The sequence below is a fragment of the Mchenga conophoros genome, linkage group LG7, assembly GCF_057382185.1.
Source record: "Mchenga conophoros isolate Kocher_MC1m ecotype Shallow Benthic linkage group LG7, M_conophoros_male_GT1.1, whole genome shotgun sequence".
NCBI classification, from domain to species: domain Eukaryota; kingdom Metazoa; phylum Chordata; class Actinopteri; order Cichliformes; family Cichlidae; genus Mchenga; species Mchenga conophoros.
In genome coordinates, this window is record NC_140532.1 from 57,747,627 (window position 1) to 57,767,181 (window position 19,555).

Here is a 19,555-nt window from a genome sequence, read left to right on the forward strand (position 1 = left end):
AGACTCTACTGACTCCTTTAAAAAGCAGCTGAAGACATTTTTATACAAACGGGCTTTTAATTAATTTTAACTTGTATGTCTGATCTTATTGTAAAGCACTTTGTGATTGTTATCTGTGAAATGTGCTATATAAATAAATTTTACTTACTTACTTACAGCACAGGCCCTGGTGAAATGTAGATGGCCTTAGCCAGCAACATAAGCCCTGGTGAAATGTAGTTGACCTCAGCCAGTAGCACAGGCCCTGGTGTAATGTGGATGGTATGATCCAGCAACGCAGGCCCTGGTGTGGTGAAGATGGCCTCACTGGAAGCACTGTCCCTGGTGTAATGTGGATGGCATCAACGAGCAGCACAGGTCCTGTTGAAATGTAGTTGGCCTAATCCAGAAACACAGGCCCTGGAAAAATGTGGATGGCATCAGCCAGCACCGCAAGCCCTGGTGTAATGTGGATGGTATCAGCCATCAACACTGGCCCTGGTGAAATAACCTGAAATGTATGATTTTACACAGAATATTTGAAAAACCTGTGCTGTTCTGTTGGCATAGACTTTGATGCGATGGCTACTGACTCGTATGTCTTTGCCCTTCAGTCTGCGCAAACAGGCCTTGCACTGGAAGACAGGCCCATGTGGAACAATGGGTCTGCCCCTAAGGGGCAGTTAAAACAACTACATTTTTTGGAAAAATCTAAGGGGAACTTTTGTTTTACTCCCAGTCCAATCCACTAACTTGGAGAAAGCAAGGTTTATGGACTCTGGATGGCATTACCATGGCCTCCAGGAGTATGTCCTTCAATGCACATATTAATCAAAAATGCATCAGTACTTTCTGCATTTGCACAACAGCTCTAAAATTAGAAACATCCTGTCTCAGAGTGATGCTGAAAAGCCAGTTCATGCATTTATTACTTCTCAGATGGACTATTCATTCACTAAAACTCCTTAACAAGCCTTCAGTTGATCCAAAATGTTGCAGTGAGAGTACTGACAAGGACTAGAAAGAGAGAGTGTGTATCCAAAAGAAAGAACAGCAGTAACATACTACAGCCACCTGTCAGGCTGCAGCTCTGCAGACCCTGACAAGGATAAGAAAATGGATGGATCATTACTGTTATAGTTAAATGAACATCTACTATATTATTTAAAAAATATATTATTACCTGAATGTGACACATGGTGGGGAAGTTTTTCAAACCATTCAGTTAACACACAACGAAAGCACCTCATTATACATAAAAATGCATAAATGAAAAGTATCTAAGGTAAAAATAATTCTTCAGCAGAAAAATGTTTCCCATCAATGTTAAGTTGAATAACATGTTTAAGATCATTTCAAATGTTTTTAATGTTTAGAATCATATTCTATAAATTATATTTTAACAGTGGCTGTCCTGTGAGGACCTCATACTATGAAAATATGATTGTTGTTCATAAGCTCAGAAACACAATCCTAAATCTTAATTTTTCAAAAAGTATATTAAAATTCTAAAAAAACAAAAAGATCAGGTGAATTGAAAGGCTTCAGCAGTGTATTACATACAGTCAACCTATAGAAGGGATTAAAATATGAAAAAATGAAAGTGGAGTGTTGGCAACAGAGCTGGTTAAACATAATAAATTCAAACGTTCTCATAGATGTTTGAAAGCAATGCTGAGCCTGCACCTAAACAACTTCAAATTCAAATTCAAATTCAAATTTTATTTGTCACGTACACAGTCATACACAGTACGATATGCAGTGAAATGCTTAGACAACTGCTCGTGACCTAAAGGAAAAAAAAGAAAGAAAAGGAAAAGGCTATGAATGAGATAGGAAATAAATATGAAAAATTAAAAAGGGTAAATTTAACTAGGAAAGAATAAAATATAAAAATTAAAGTTCCATCCATCCACTTCCGCTTATCCTTTTCAGGGTTGCGGGGGGCGCTGGAGCCTATCCCAGCTGTCGTAGGGCGAGAGGCAGGGTACACCCTGGACAGGTCGCCAGTCTGTCACAGGGCCAACACACAGGGACAGACAACCATTCGCGCTCACATTCACTCCTAGTGGCAATTTGGATTATCCAATTAACCTATCCCCACAAGCTGCATGTCTTTGGACGGTGGGAGGAAGCCGGAGTACCCGGCGGGAACCCACGCAAACACGGGGAGAACATGCAAACTCCACACAGAAAGACCCTGGCCTGATGATGGAATTGAACTCAGGACCTTCTTGCTGTGCAGCAACAGTGCTAACCACCGCGCCACCGTGCTGCCCAAAAAAAATTAAAGTTAAAAATGAAATAACTGTACAACACAAATTAGAATGAAGGGTAAATTTAACTGGGAAAGAATAAGATAAAATATAAAAATTAAAGTTGAAAATAAAATAACTGTACAACAAAATACACAATACACAGTATAGAACTATATAAGAATGTATGAAGAAATATAAATATATAAATATATATATATATATATGTATATATACACACAATAACAGCAGCTGTACAAGTATTAACTGGAAATGAAGAATATAGTGACAGCAACTTGCCTGTTTTATTATAGCAGATATGGTCAGAGCTGTCCATTCTGCATCACTGTCATAGCTTTTCTTGCTAATGTACTAAAGAAGTTATTAACAACGTTGTCACACTCCAGCTTCTCTACATCACACATGTTGGATAAGTTGATTAGCCATAGTAAACTGTTATGATGTTCAATCACTGAAATTAGTTTACTTGTTTAATGGTAGCTGTGTTTCCATAGCTCTCAACTTCCCCAGCTCCATTCATTGTTAATGGACTCAACCCCTAGTCAAGCTAATGCTCCCACACCCTTAGAGACATAGGAGTGCTGCAGTCTCTTACAAGATTGAAGTGGACAGTGCAAAGTTACAGCAGCAAAAATTAAGAAAAACAATGGAATAGGATACAATAAAAAGAATAACATACTATATGCAATAGAATAAAATACTAAGTTTTCAGAAAAAAAAATGCACTTAGCGTTATTGCACATGTGTGGATGTGTGTATTTGGTCAGCGGCGAAGTCTTTGTTGTAGAGTCCGACAGCAGTAGGAAAGAAAGACCTGCAGAATCTCTCCATCCCACATCATGGGTGCCGCAGTCTGCCACTGAAGGAGCTGTTCAGTGCTGTCAGTCTCCTGCATGGGGTGGGAGATGTTGTCCATCAGGGGATGACAGCTTAGCCACCATTCTCCTGTCATTCCCCACCTTCACTGGGTCCAGAGGGGATCCTAGAACAGAGCTTGCCTTCTGGATCAGCCTGTTCAGTCTAAAGGCTGAATCTACACATTAACTGACAGGCAATCAACTTTATGACAGCAATGTTGAGATGAAAGGAGAGAGATCACTTTATTTTGGTATGGTTTAATTTAATATCTATTTTCAGATTTGACACTTTCCCTGAATGAGACGTCAATGAAAAGAATACTAACAGGGACAAAATAGAGCATATTTCTCCCATACTTTCTGTTAGAGAATTATGAATCAATATGGTTGTCACTGTGCAAGATGATTAGATCTTTAGCAAGAATGCTCACCTCTGTTTTCCACACACATACACACACAAACATCACATGATCACATCACATGCTCAGACACACACACACATACACATTACATGCTAACATATCACAGACGCACACGTCACATGTTCACATGTGAGTGTCTTATCTGTCGCATGATTAATGAGATTTTTGTGTAACCGCTGAAGTTAATAAAAGGGTTGCGAGGGAAGGCTGGAGTTGTAGTTGTCTGGGATCAGGTGAAAAACTTGGAGCTCCAAGATCCTGATCAGGCTTCCCTTGCGCAAGTAAAAACCGATCGAGCTCTAATTGTCTTGCTGTGTTCACGGTGATAAGTCTCTGAGCTAGCAAGGCCTGCAGGTGCAGACCTAACACTTTCTAAATTGGCTCCCTGTAATTTCAGAATTGAATTTAAAATAAAATACCTATGCTACAATTGGTGTAGTCTGCTGGGGGCATGGAGTGTTTCTTCATGGGGGGCTCAGGGGATTAGGAAGCTCATCTGTAACCGGAAGGTTGCCCGTTCGATCCCCCTGCTCTCTCCCTGTCCTGGTCGTTGTGTCCTTGGGCAAGACACTTTACCCTACCACCTACTGGTGTTGGCCAGAGGGGCCGATGGTGCGCTTCTGTCAGTCTGCCCCAGGGCAGCTGTGGCTACAACTGTAGTTTGCCTCCACCAGTGTGTGAATGTGAGAGTGAATGAATAGTGGAATTGTAAAGCACTTTGGGTGCCTAGAAAAGCGCTATATAAAAGCAATCCATCATTATTATTCTTCACTCATCTTTTTTACTATGTGTTTATACACCACTCTGCATTTAATCATCAGTTATTATTGATCTCTGGCTCTCGTCCACAGTGTCTTTTATCCTGTCATCACCCTTACTGTTCACTGTAAGAGAGATACTCCCATACAGATTATGACAAAATTTGATTCAATTTGATTGATGACCCTAATCATGACCTTTTGACCTCCCCCCTCCCCCCCGGAAGTGTGTAATTTGATCCCCTAAGCGTGACGAATTGCATCCGGAGAAGGGAGGGGGGAAACCCCCGGTGCATCCGGAGAAGGGAGGGGGAAACCCCCGGAAGCGCGCCACCTGTTGCGCCACCTGTTGTTGGAAAAAAAAGAAAAAAGTTTTTAGAGGGAGGGAGGGTCTGCGGCAGGGGAGGGGAATAAAAGCAGAGAGGAGGCCGTCACAATTTCTAGGCACAGACGCAAGATGGATCCTTTCATTCTGCAGCCCAGCAGCGTTCCTGTGTACTTGGACGGCGAAGAGATCTGCTCTCCCGAGGCCGCTAGCATGGGAGGCAGCAGCAGCGAGTGGTCCTCGTCGATTATCAGCGACACCCCCGTATACAGTAACAGATCCGAAGCAACCGCCGCTTCACACACTGAGCTTAATTATGAAGCTCCACAGGCTTCTGTGCAAAGACCAGTTTTGTTTACATCATATGCGCTTTAGAAGGCATAGCATAGCATACATTTTCACTGCTATGCATATGATACCCGCTTTTATTGGTTAAACTGCCGGGATGTCTTAGACACATAATGAGCTTTAATTTTCTGCTTCTAAGTTCAGATAGAACTGAGGTTATTGTAACGGGGCGTAAAAATCTTAGAAACACTGTGGCTAACAAGATCCTTACTCTGGATGGCATCGTCTTGAGCCGCCTGTTGTAGTGATTTGGCACATTATAAGTAAACTTGAAACATACAATCCCATAGCACAACATCAACATTTATTTATATACAAAAATAAAAATGCTTTTTCAGAAAAGAATTGTAACTTCACAATTCATCACCGGTTACGTGGGTACATAGGGTAAGTCCTCATCATTATCCCATAGTTGTTCCGGTAATCTCTCAGGGCCTTGGAAGGGTGGCCATGTCCAGTCTACCTCATCAATGTCGGGAGAGTCGCCGAAATACAAAAAATCTTCCTTGTTGTCAGTGTCCATAGTCCACAGCTGTGGTGGTGAGGGGGGTGTGCTCCACTCTGACACTGGTGAATACGGTGCGTCTTCACTCCAATCTTCAAATGTAGGGTTCGTGGCTGGATCTTCAGAGACTAAAGATTGCTCAGTATCCCTGGTACCAAGTACCAAATATGTACCAAGTTCTGTCACTCTGATGGTTGATTGAGCAGAAGGGTTGGAAGATGCCCTAACCCTAACCCTGCTTACAACTTAGAATCTCAGTTCTAAATGAAATTCAGATGTTTTTTAAGTATGGCTAATGTATTAATTGACTTCTAAGGCACACACACACACACACACACACACACACACACACACAACAACAACAACAACAACACCAGCACAGAGAAGAAGAAGAGGGGGTCGTTTTACTACGCATCATAAAAACGCAATCATTCATCTTCCAACTGTATCTTTCTGTTCTGTCTTTAGAATCATTGGTTGTTTACTGAACCATACTTTGGGAGTCATACTGTTGTGATACTGGGGAGAAAAGGGTAAGGTTTGATAGACTAAACCCTTACACACATAACTTGAAAAACCTAAAGAGTGTGTGAGACTGCTAGCTGTGTTGTTCAGTTATAAACTCATCTACAAATGTGTTAGTAAAGAGTGACTTGTACTTCTGCCCCATTAAGCAATGGTTTAACAAATTTCACTGCAAACTATAAAAGGAATCTGGATTTATATAGAACATAGTAGTGATGGATTAAATGCAGGAAACACTAGTATAAGGTGTCTATGGAACAAATCTCCTTCAGCGTTCAAATGACCAAAGTGAGGCCTACAGGCGTTTCTCTCAGTTGGTTGTGTTCAGGGAAAAAGCAGCTAAATACACTGTGACTGCTCCACATTGTTAGTGAGTTAACTCTGGATATCTGTAGGTTTTGTCAAACTTGGAGTGAACAAAAGCAGAAAAACAGTAAAAGATGCAGACAGTGAAAGTCTGGTTTATTTCATGAACACAATGAAACATTTTACAGTCCACAGAGCAAAGTAGCATACATGATAAATAGATACACATAACACGTACAGTGAGAAGTAAAACTGGTCGTCTTACAACATGTTATATTCTGTAAACTTAAAATAACCACAGAAATTAGAGTTTAGTGTTTTAAAGTCATTATTAAAAACATGAGTCAACATTACTGAAGAGACACTTTAACGATGCTTCATATCACCGTGTTTATGATGATAAAACATGTTCTCTCATAAGTAGATGTCTGCGCTGTCACTTGTCATGAAAATGTCCCGAGCCTGGGTTCCTCTTCAATTATCATTGATCATTAATAGGACGCACAAAAGATTTGTTGCATTATCCCCACAAACAACACCCTTTTATAGAAATCATTGTGACACAAATATTTAGATTCTTGCTTCACAATGTGCACGAACTCAAAATCTTTAGTTTCATATTTATAAAGTATCGCAAAGAATACATTTATACCATTGTGTGAGCTACACTTCTTGTAAAAAACTGATTGGTAATGCGTTTGAGAAAAGCTCCTGCTGTGACCTTCCTTCTGTGAGGGCACACACACACACACACACACACACACACACACACACACACACACACAGAGAGAGAGAGAGAGAGAGAGAGAGAGAGAGGGGGGGAGATCATTAATACAAAGGATTGAAGCCATTTTTTGGATTTTCACTTGTTGGCTTTAATATGAACAGTCACATAAAATTCATTCCAGTTTTTTTTTTTGCCTTTGCTTCAATTAAGATGTTTCTTTAAATCTACAACAGCTTCCTTTTCAAAAAAGTTTACTGACATAGTAAGGAAGTAGCTAGGGACCTCAGTAAGTATGAGCAACAATAGCTTAGGGACAGTTTCTACAATGAAGAGGATTTCATCATCTGCTGTTCGTCAAAAAGTGCCTTATTAAAAACAATTCAGCAGATCCTCAGAGTGCGGATACAAACTGTTTTCAGCTGTAGAGGTAGAGGTACGCTTCATGTACTTATCAACATACAGTTTAGCAGAGTGGATTAGAGTGCATTGGTGCTTGGGACTCTTTTATTTAGCACGGTTATACCATTGCAAATTTAGCTATATAAATATGCTCAAGAGTCTATCATATGTTTGACATGCAACTAAAAATTCGAAAATATATATTTTTTAAATCAGTAACTTTGCAAATTTAGAGGAAATGTTTTCGGACAACATATGTGTCACGTTTTAAACAGGTTTTGAATAATTAGCACTGACATACAGACATTTATGCCCTGGGTATAACAGACATGCTTACCTTGTGAAAGGCCCTCGGATTTCTTGGAGCAGAGAAAACACTCTGTATTGTTGCTTTTCTCTATTGTATAAGCAGCGCCCGACTGTCAGAAACGCTCTGTGCGGGTAGCAAAGTCGGCTCCAACGCACATTCAAGTGAAAAAATAAAAAGTTAAAACGATATACCTTGCGGCAGTTGTGAAGTGCTGAGGAAATTACTGTGTGTCTGATGGGGTGTTTTTATATAGGTGGGGCTACTTTCAGTTGACCTCTGAGATGTAGAGATAAAAGAGTGTGATGTAAGGAAGAAAGGTGGAAAGTCTTTGGAGACTCTGTTGGTCATGGTTTCTGCTGGCCTCTGACATGATAAGACTAGTTGCATTAAAGCCATTAACTGTTTGTGTATATACACCTTTGGGCTGGGATGCTCTTGATAAGGAGCCTCTTTTGTTTGCTTCATGACTTCTTTTGCAGACTGTTGGGAGCCTAGCTGCACCCCCTCTGTCTAACTGTTACAGAGTGTGGGAATATGTGTTTTTTTAGAAGTATCACAGCTTATTTCTAAAAGAAATACATGTTGTTTGCGGTGCTCTATTTAAAACTATTGGTCTGTGAAACTTTTAGAAACGTGAAATGCCCCTAAAGTAGTTAAATCAGCTATGTGTAATCAGCGAGTCTAACTGTTGCAGACTAGTAGATAATTATAGGACTAGTTGCAATAAAGCCACATTGAGGTTGATACTTTTAGAAGTATCACAGTTTATTTCTAAAGGGATACATGTTGTTTGTGGTGCTCTATTCAAAAAACAAAAACAAAAAACTACTAGCCTGTGAAACTATTAGAAAAGTGAAATCTTCCTAAACTAGCTAAATTAAATGCTGTGTGGGAATACACGGTTTTTAGAAGTATCACTGTTTATTTCTAAAGGGATACCTGTTATTTGCTCCTAAATAGCACTGAAGAAAATGCAAAAGGCTCCTAACTAGTTAAAATACCCCTAAAGTAGTTAAATTAAATAATCTATGTCTAAATAACAGAACTCTGAGACCTATACAATCCTTTAAAAAGAGTTTAATTAAAACACATAATGGTTTCATTAAATAATACTCTATTAAACACATGTGAACTCATATGACCCCTGGACACACACGCACATGCAAAAAGTCCGTTCTCGCGCACGTGCACACGCACACGGACGCGGCGGGGGATAGGGAGGGGGGAAAATGCCCTCGGGGTGGGGGGGGTGGGGGGGGTGGGGAGAGGGGGGGGGGAATGCCCTCGGGGTGTGGGGGGCAAAAATAGGTATAGGTATATTACTACTTATGTACTGTGATGTGCCCACATGGAAAACTATGACATTGTTTTTTGTCTGAGTAATGCTGCCTTTCAAAGTGAATCAGTGGATCACAATAAAAAAAAAAAGGCCAATGAATGTCTAACCTCTCAGAATTAAGGATTAATTTTTACAGCAACTTTAGTATATTTAAAAAAAAACATGCAACATTACACCCAAGGCTGTGCCATATCATATCATTCACAATAATACAGATAAACATTTTTTGTGATATAAAAAAGTCATATTTTAATATTATTGCTATAGAAATGTTTATGTTCCATAGAGCTGTTATTCTGCTTCCTTTGACAATTTAGCAATGAAACAGGGAGCTGTTTCAACAACTTGCAACAAAGCGCAGTCATTTTCAAATATTATCCTGCTTAAGATGGAAATATTAAATTGTGTTTCACTGCTTGAAGCAAAAAACACGACATCAGTGACATCTGAATACGTGGCTGTACTCAAGATGCTAGCACCTGGTGATATGTGACCTAAATATAACACGTCCACCAAAGTGCCACTTGAAAAAAGAATATGATAATCTCCTTCATTTACTTATAATTATTGCTTTTTTTATATTGTTCATTTTAGTTTTTTAAAATATCACAATATAATTTTCAGGCTACATTTACCATCAATGATTTTACCTTCATACTATAAGTATGGTGTATCCAATTTCCTTTTTTTTTTTTAGGTGCCTTCTTGTGAGGGTTGTCTGTTTTCCACATTCTGCAGTCGTAAAATACGACTTAGAGGCGGATATTTGTTTTACTTTATGGGCAACAGTTGTCTGCCCTTGTTCTTGCTCGTGACAAAACTCGCCTCCTGTTGACAAAACTCGCCTCATGGTTTAAACTGAGAAAAAAACTCTTTCCCACAGAGGGGGGGGCTTTAATAAACTTATTCGAATATGAGCTTTTTCCACTAAGGCTTATTTTATGGGGAGATGTACGAAATTATTTACCGGGTTACAAGCAATGATAATATCGGCTGTTGACTCCTCAGCGTCATCATTTTCTGTCTATTGAGAAAACCCATTGTAAAAGTAATGAAGAAAAAAACTCTACCGCTGTCTCATTCCTCCTTGACCCGCGGTGTGTGTGTGTGTGTGAAACAAGATCGCCTGTCACGGCAATTATGGTTTGTTTTTCAGTCCCTTGTAAAAAGGGACTCTCAAAAGGAAAAGTAGTATTCAAAGAAAAGTATTCACTAAGGGATATTTATTCATTTTTACACATACGGGGTAGGCAGCCTGTAGGTTACAAGCGGATAGAAAGTTCTTCTTTTCATCACAAGCTATGGTGTAGCCTAAAAATGCAATTTGTTGCTAGGCTGATCATCTTAAAGGTTTTTTTTACTGCGTCTGTATTATAGGAAAATAAAATACTATTGAAAGAAACAGTTCTCTACAGGAAGTCACTCTTTTTTTCCCATTACAAGCGCCGGTGCAGCTTAAGAAAGTAAAATGACATCCGCTATTGTAAAAAAAATAAATAAATAAAATACAGAGAAAATTGTCATAATATTGAAACAGAATTCAAACTATGAGTTTGTGGAAAACTAACTGCCGCTCTGTCTCTCTATACAGCACAGAGTCAACTGCTGCTGCATCACCCCTATGCTTCAGCAACCATACCCCTCCCCTCATGCTTAAGGAACATGACGCATCAGGTCTGAAAATGACTAGACACTTCCGGAGTATTTCCGGTAGGGTCGCAAGGTCTGGATCGAGGCCTTCCATAGTAAATATGCTGTATTTGAATATGTCATACTCAAAGCCTTCTTTCCGCGGAGCGGCGGTTGCTTCGGATCTGTTACTGTATACGGGGGTGTCGCTGATAATCGGCGAGGACCACTCGCTGCTGCTGCCTCCCATGCTAGCGGCCTCGGGAGAGCAGATCTCTTCGCCGTCCAAATACACAGGAACGCTGCTGGGCTGCAGAATGAAAGGATCCATCTTGCGTCTGTGCCTAGAAATTGTGACGGCCTCCTCTCTGCTTTTATTCCCCTCCCCTGCCGCAGACCCTCCCTCCCTCTAAAAACGTTTTTCTTTTTTTTCCAACAACAGGTGGCGCAACAGGTGGCGCAACAGGTGGCGCGCTTCCGGGGGTTTCCCCCTCCCTTCTCCGGATGCACCGGGGGTTTCCCCCCTCCCTTCTCCGGATGCAATTCGTCACGCTTAGGGGATCAAATTACACACTTCCGGGGGGGAGGGGGGAGGTCAAAAGGTCATGATTAGGGTCATCAATCAAATTGAATCAAATTTTGTCATAAGCTGTATGGGAGTATCTCTCTACTGTATATTCCTGCCTCTCCCTCAGCCTGGTTCTGCCCAAGGTTAGAAAGGAACTTTTCTTTCCACTGTCAACAACTGCTTGGTCAAAAAGCATAGTTTGTTTGTTGGAGTTTTCTCTCTACCATTGCAAGCTGTTTACCTTACATTATAAAGCCCATTGAGGTGATTGTTGGCATGATTTGGCACATTATAAATCAAATTAAACTGAACTGAATATCACAGCAAACCAAAAGAGAAAACTACTCATTAGGTAGTTCAAACAACAAAATACATAATAAGAAAGAAAGGTCAGGATAGGTAAAACCAATGCGTATGGTGATTTTGACAATTTAAATTTAAATAAAAACAGGTGGAAACTGCCTAAACTGTGTAGAGAACTACAGTCCCTGAACATCAGACTTTTAACTATGTGGTGTCATTATTTCAACCATCAGCAATACAAAAGCCTGACTCTGTAGGTCTGTTAAATACTCCTGACCTATCACAAACTCAAAACAAAACAAAAAAAATCCCCATAGTGATGTAATTCAGTGTTAAACATTTTCCTGTTCACTTTTTTTAAAAATTTATTTGTCATATCCTAAAGGTTTTCCAAATGTAGTCACTAATTGTGCAAACGCAGTAGTCATTCAGTTTGCATCTCAGTATCTCTTGTATCAGTTTGAACCACATGACAAGTGTTCTGATCCTACAACAACCATGATTTCCACAATGCTTTGCAAACACTTTATTACACAAATAACAGTTACTGAAAATAGTACTCTTGCAGCAGAACCAGTGTGTCACAACTAATATTACAGCATTCACATGTAAAACATGGCACCGTGTTAGGAAATCAAACATTATGATATACTGAGGATAAATACAAAAAGAAGTGGTGCAGACTACATAAAAAAGGAAAAAAGAGTAACTGTAACTAAACCTCAGAATCCTGAACAAACTTGAATATTTTGAATAAACAGAAGTCTTCCTCCACTATCTTTGAGCTTCCAGTATGTGCATGAAGTGTGTTCAGTGAATTTTCCTTAATTAATACACATTAATTTGGACTTCACTTGTTCCGCACTGCTGCCATCAGACTGAATATGTCTTTATTGATTTTTACATATAAATGCTTTTATTGATTAAGTCAGAACACCCAGTTGGTTTAGGCTGCTGGGTAGAACAAGACAAAACAAAACCATATATATTTTGTGTATATATATATTTATAAGCTGGGTTTAGCGTTATTGAAACTTGAGAAGTGGTTCTTCTAAAGCAGGGGTAGGGAACTCCAGGCCTCGAGAGGCCTGCAGGTTTTAGATGTCCTTGATCCAACACAGCTGACTTAAATAGCTAAATTACCTCCTCAACATTTCTTGAAGTTCTCCATAGGCCTGGTAATGACCTAATCATTTGAGTCCGGTGTCGTGACCCAGGGTGAGATCTAAAACCTGCAGGACACCGGCTCTCGAGGACTAACGTTCCCTACCCCTGTTCTAAAGAATGATTAGTGCACAGAGATTCAGGTATATATGAATTTATACACTATAAAATTTTCTGAAGGGAAATAAAATCACTATGATACAAGCTCTACTGGCAGCAATTTTCATCCCATGGTATGTGTTGTTATGGCACGTGATTAAAACAAAAGGCAAGACAGATGCAAAGAGGCACAGGATCATGTGTAAAAAAAAAAAAAAAACTGATCCAACTTAAGATTAAGTGAAAAATTGAAATGATAATGAAACGGTGTAAAATCATTGTGTTTAAGGGTAGAAGTAACCATATGTCAACCACTAACATGGTGACGATAACAGTGTTTGCGTCGTCCACTACATTTCCTTTTCAATGCAACAAGCACAATGACCAGCAAAAGTGGCAGTAAGTAGGTTACCATATAGATAACACAATAACTGAAACTGCAAACAAGATCAGATGTTTTAAATTTGGGAAACTTTCCCAGAGAAAGCAATCTTTTATGAACAAGTAATTTATTAAGTGATATTATCAAATCATAATATAGTGACCAACAGATTGAATAAACTGATTAGAGAGGCTGGCTGTGTGATTGGCTGCAAACTGGACACATTTGAAGCATTGGTTCAGGTTGTCACCATTGTCCATTATGGATAATCCTGACCAATCACTGCACCAGCTACTCTAACAAACAGATTTAGCTCTGCTGCTACAAAAACAGATATAGGAAATCTTTTATATGCCATCTCCCTCTATAACACTATATATGTCTGACCATACATTATTATAATTATAGTTAGTCATTTCAGTGGCTGTAAAAAAAAAAGAATTTCCCAAATACAGGATTAAAACATTTTTTTCTCATCAAATCTCATATGCAGTGGGTTTCACCACACAAGCAATTTTTATTCAAGTGAGTGTGATATTTAAATGCATCTTGTGCAGTCTCTGTCTGGTCTTGCGTATTATTACAAACATTTCATCAACTGTTGTGATTTGGTGCTGTATAAATAAAACTGAAAAAAATGAATTGACAATATTTCTCTATTTCACACTTCAAATCAAACAATATCACATGAAATGCCACTTTTGCTAAAAACTTGACAAACAGAAAAATGACAGAATTCATCAGAGTATTTTTTCGCCATGAACAGCAAGAATATAGCTGGCGAGGAAGCCAAGTCCATAATGACTAGAGTGAGAGCTACATTATGGTGCAGGACAGTTGGAGGCTGATTAATCACCATCAAGATGAATCCTTTGTTAATAAAACAAAGGGAATGCATGTTAAAAAAAAACAAAACAAAAACACTGACTTTGAAGGCAGACAGCAATCTAACATCAGCCTTTAACAGCTAATGGGGAAACGATCTCATTCTTTTAACAGATTTGCATTGTTATTTTAAGGCCAAAACCAACTCCAGATTTTTCAAAAATATTGTTAACAATCTCAGTAAAAGCAGGTTTGATTTGGGGAAATGAAATGAGTGACACTGTGACATGAGTAGATTATGCCAGAAAAGACTGTATGAATACCATAGCTGAATTAAATAAATAACTTATCAAAATATTTTTACATACAATAACACACACACACACATTGGCAGCTGGTACAACAGTTACACATGTGATGAATAACTACATCAGCGATTTTAGCAGAAGGTTGGTGGAAGGTTTGCAGTTGGCCCCAGAACATCTAAGAGGAGGACTGAGGCGGCGGCAGAGCAGAGTATTCCTCATTTTCAGAGTCACTGCTGTCCTCATCATTTCTCTCTTGGTCACTGCCTTCAGTACTCAGCTGGTCAAAGCCCTGACGACTATAACCCTTATGGGATGGAAAGAAGTTTCCCAGATTCAGACTGCCCACTGCTTTACCTAGTAAAGGTTAAATACCAGAGAGGAGGAAATGAAGATGTCAATATGACGATAAAAATCTACAGATTTAAGAGAAATAATTCTCAACTTAGAATGATGGCTTCAGTTTACACACTGGCAGTGCATTATATTGAGGATATTCATTCATCCCTGTGTAAAGCTATGGTCAATAAGATGATGACATAAGAGAGGCTCTATTTTCATTTTCTGAAATGTTTTCTAGCCTGGTCATGCCTTCAACAGACACTAATGAAGATGAATGAACACTGCTTTAGACATAATGTGGTAAAGGAAGGGGCAGAAGGGGGTTAAATGTTAAAAGTTTGTACATATGACTGACATTTTACAATATTTTTCCTTAATAATGGTTTAGTATCAAAACATTTTTTTTTAAAGAAGACAAAAGAGAAGAAAGAAGGAAGAGTGATAACCTAAATTTGTGTTGGTTACAAGTAAATGGGTCTTAGCTAAAACAAAGTCAATAAATGATCTTCTCTCATAGCCTGTCGGTACTGCAAAACTATTGTTTTTTTGTGACAGCTGAACTTTACAGTATGAGCATACTACTGGAAATCCAGCTGAATATATTCGGTAGTTAGTATATCTGACAAATGAAAAAAATACATGAAGTATCTTAAACCTTATATTAAATAAAAACGAAGTCTGGTATTTATTAAATATTTAATGTAATGTAAACAACATACCCCTTATTTTTCCCAAAATGCCTCTCACCGAGCTGGGTTCAGATTTGACCTCATGTTGATCTGCAAATGTTCAACAGTATTACCTTTAATGTTCATTGACTGTTAAGATAACCAAAGACAAGAGAGGAAACAGAGCAGAACAATGTGCACTGACTATAGCAAGAAGACAATGCAGTCAACAGTAGTTAAAATGGCCTAATTTCTATCTCATTTGTTGTTCAATATTAAAAACGAATGGATTTTCTGCACAGACTCCCATGGGTGTTTTCATACATACTTTTTTTCCTCCAGGAAATGAAGACTCCTATGGAGATCACAACAACCAGAGGAATGAGCAGCAGGGTGGTGATGATGACTGGGAGTACACGCTCTCCTTTGTTAAGCTTAGCTGGACTCTTCCTCTCTTTGTCTGCCTCTAACTGTGGTTGAGTTTTTTGGACCACAGTTTGCTTCTCTTGGATGGCTGCGGTCTTTGAGGTGTCTTGCTTTACCTTAGTTTGGACAACGGCGTCCATTTCTATAGTGAGAGACATATTCTAGTTATCAGTGTTCCTTTTACACCAGTTCTGTAAAGCCTCAAAGATCCCAGCAACCACAACTGATAAGTGTGTGGCTGTAGCTCTGGAGGTAGAGCAGGTCACCTACTGATCAGAAGGTTGGTGGTTCAATCCCAAGCTCCTCCAGTCTGCATGCCAAGTATCCTTGGGCAAGATACTAACCCCAAGTTGCTCTCCGATGCATCCATCGGAGTGTGAATGTGGTTAGACAGCACTCAGTTTGGAGACAGTGCTTGTGAGAATGGGTGTAATTGGGTAAATGTGAGAGAGTAGAAAAGCACTATATAAGAATCAATCCAATAACAAAGGTATTTTTATCACAAGCAATTGTGTCACCAGTCAACTGTGACGACCTTATGATACGTTACTTCCTTTGTGATGCCAGCTGAAGCAAACCTTTGATTCCTAGGTCTAGGCTGCTGGGGGCTTCCGATGACGAGTGTTTCTTATTCACTCATTTGTTTCACTCACAATGTGCTTACTGTTAGGAATAAAATGATTAAGTAAAGCTGTTTTTGTGATTTATATACATTTTGCAATTGTGACCATTAAGAGTTGGCACTCCATGTAATAAGGGTCAAAAGCATCAATTCAGTGCTATGATTGAATTGAATATTAGTTATTATTAATCTCTGGCTTTCTTCCACAGTTTTTCTTTGTTCCTCCTCATTCTTCCTCTCACCACCACGCAGATGGCTGCCTCTCCTCTTTAAAAAAAAGGGAGTTTTTCCTTTCCACTATTGCCAAAGTGCTTGCTCAAAGCGGGTCATCTGATTGCTGGGGTTTTCTCAGTAGGATACAATAATCTATTAACTGGTCTGTCTGATCATTATATGATTTTAACTGTTAGGAAATTGACTAAAAAACAACTGCAGTATTTTAGTACAAACAACCCTGGCCATGTAAAGACATTTAATCCCAAGTCTGAAACTGTAAAACTTGAACAGGAGTTTGCAAATTGCAATTGGGATCATCTTATAAAAATAGATGATTAAATTTGATAAATTAGCTTTTTCAAAGCAAGCAGATGATTGGTTTGAGTCGTATCTTCTTCAAAAGAGAGCAGAGTGAGGGTTGATAAAGGAAAGTCATCCATGTTGGAAAATAGAATGGGTATTCCTCAAGGATCTGTTCTTGGCCCATTGCTGTTTAGTTTGTTTAGGTGATGACTGGCGTTTTACTACTGGCAACGGCTCTATTCATCAGACTATCCTACCTGGAAGACGGCAGAAACCCATACACAAGCCGAGATAAGAGATGGACACACGACAACTTCCATCTAATGGACATGATACAAGACTAAATCTATCTGTGGATGAAAATTGCCTGATACAGATACGTGCTTAACAGGACCACAGAGAAAGACTGCTACGTGTGCTCACACATAAAGAGCACATCAAAATACCTAACCATATATGGGAAACACGCTGGAACATGTGCACTAATTCTGATCTCTGATCACACCTTCAGAATGACTTGTGTAAACTGCACATCAACATCAACATCCTCATCCAGGAAGGAACGCTCTCAGAATTGCTGTAATGCAACATCGAGTAGCACTGGACATGATCCTGGCTGAGAAAAGGGAATTGTGCGTCTTATTCAACACCGTGTGCTGGACCTTCATACCAGATAATGTACATTCTTTAAACCATGGCTTCAGATGCCATAGAGACTGTTGATCGGCGTTGGACTTTTCCTGATTTTATTTTATTTTATTTCATTTCATTTTGTTTTGTTTTATTTTATTTGTTTTATTTTGTTTTGCTTTTCTTTACTTGTATTATACCTTGTTTAAAGGCTGTAATCCCATAGATGATAAGTTTATTACTCACAGCATATGCAGATGTACCCGAACCGATGAAGATCATGAAGTCTTTCTTTTCCTATTTGTAATATGAAGATGAAGTGCAACTAATGATGTAATAACTGTAAATGTGAAAGACAAGTAGTTACTTACTGATGACTAGTACATTTCATTCTCTGTTCAACAGGTGGGAATGTCAAGAGATTTTTGTTTTTACATAATTTGATCAGCTTCATGAAATGTGTTTTTCTTGTTTACTAAGCAATCTAAATGTCTATGTGACTTTTCACCTAATAACTTCTATGATGAACTTATCCAGCTACCGAACCACTTCCTGTTTTTAGAGAACAGATGTAGAAAAGGGAAATAACCCGTTGCTTTGAGTCTGTGCAAAGACCTGACAGGAAACTGCAGGTTTGCAGAGCGTGCTTTTTAAGAAGTGAAGCTATAATCTTAAGTGTGTATGCGCTGATTCTGTTGATTCTGAGTGATGTTGTTATTTTTACACACACACACACACACACACACACACACACACACACACACACACACACACACGTATAAAATAAAGTACGCAGGCAGTTGCGGCGCGCAATTCGCAGGGTGCGTTCGTTGCTGCCCACGCGTGTAAAAACGACTGCAGTGTTTGTGTTTTCTAACTCAGGTGTCTAAGCTGAAGAATTACAGGGTGATTTAAAGAAATCCCCTATCAAAATGCTTTGCCTGCCAGTTGTCCAAAAGCAGTGCTGGGACTAACTCGTTATTAACTTCATCATTATTGTGGTAACGAGCACGGTAACTAGTTATTATACTAAAATCAGGAACGCGTTAGTCGTTACTGGGATTTAGATAGGGTCATTGTTCATTACTTTGTGTGGTGGCTATGCGGAGCTTCCACAGATTCAGTAACATTAGCAAGTGGTGGAGGCCAGCAGGTGGATGAGGGAAAGGGGACGCAGGAGGAGCAGAGACCTGAGGCGGCCGCGGGGCCGAGTGTGAACTGAACTTCAGGTAAGAAGTTATGACCTGCAGTCTCTCTGGGTCAGATATAAACCAAGTTTAGGTGGAGTTTATTTTCGTTATGCTGACTTTTTCCGTACGGCGTACTAGCTAGCATGCCGGAGTTTCTATACAGCTCATTTTGTTCATAAGGTTAATTATTAGAGTTGCCAATCGTACCATAAAAAACAGAATCGTCTCATATATTCTGAGAAAATATTACGCGTTTCGTTTTGAGGTGAAAAGGAGCACGGTTTGTCCCGTACTTTAGCTACAATAAAAAAGACACAAAGCTGGAGCTGCACAGCTGCCTCTTCTCCTCTCATTCTCTCCCCTCCCTCTCCCGTTTCTACTTCAGTCACGAAACTGACCAATGATCAGCTGATCGGCTTTTCTCTCTTGTTTGTTTATCTCCTACTTTGCGCTAGAAAGAGGAAACCAGCGGATGTCGCGCTAAACAACAGCAGTACGTTTAAGCTTGATTTTTTATGCAATTTTTGCAAAGCTATATGTGGAAGGAAACTGTGACCTAGGCCAAGCTGATGGCATAAGATGTAAGTACAGCTCATCCGGTTTCATATGCAAAAAAAAAAAATTGCGCTAGCTCACGTGGTTGCAGTGCTACCGGGATTTAAAAATAGTTACGCAAAATGGAGCATGTCCGCTCCGACCGGCTTTAAAGGGTTAATGTATAAATAGGCTGGCCCCAGAGTGTCTTAATAGATACACACAAAGACAAGATATAGTAATTGTATTACTAGGAGCATGGTGAACAGCAAC

At 39.3% G+C, this 19,555-nt stretch overlaps 1 protein-coding gene across 3 annotated transcripts in view; it reads right to left on the minus strand.

Moving 5' to 3' along the window:
* Window positions 1–12,087: 12,087 nt before the first annotated feature.
* The window catches only part of pam (peptidylglycine alpha-amidating monooxygenase), a 60,239-nt gene continuing 52,771 nt past the window's right edge, over window positions 12,088–19,555 (minus strand). For all 3 annotated transcript variants that reach the window (XM_085280409.1, XM_085280406.1, XM_085280408.1), the window contains exons 23-25: window positions 15,690–15,929; window positions 15,413–15,472; window positions 12,088–14,708 (exon numbers count right to left, since the gene is read on the minus strand). In XM_085280409.1, the coding sequence (XP_085136535.1) occupies window positions 14,530–14,708; window positions 15,413–15,472; window positions 15,690–15,929 (479 nt within the window). In that variant the 3' untranslated portion in view covers window positions 12,088–14,529. The remainder of the gene's footprint in view (window positions 14,709–15,412; window positions 15,473–15,689; window positions 15,930–19,555) is intronic.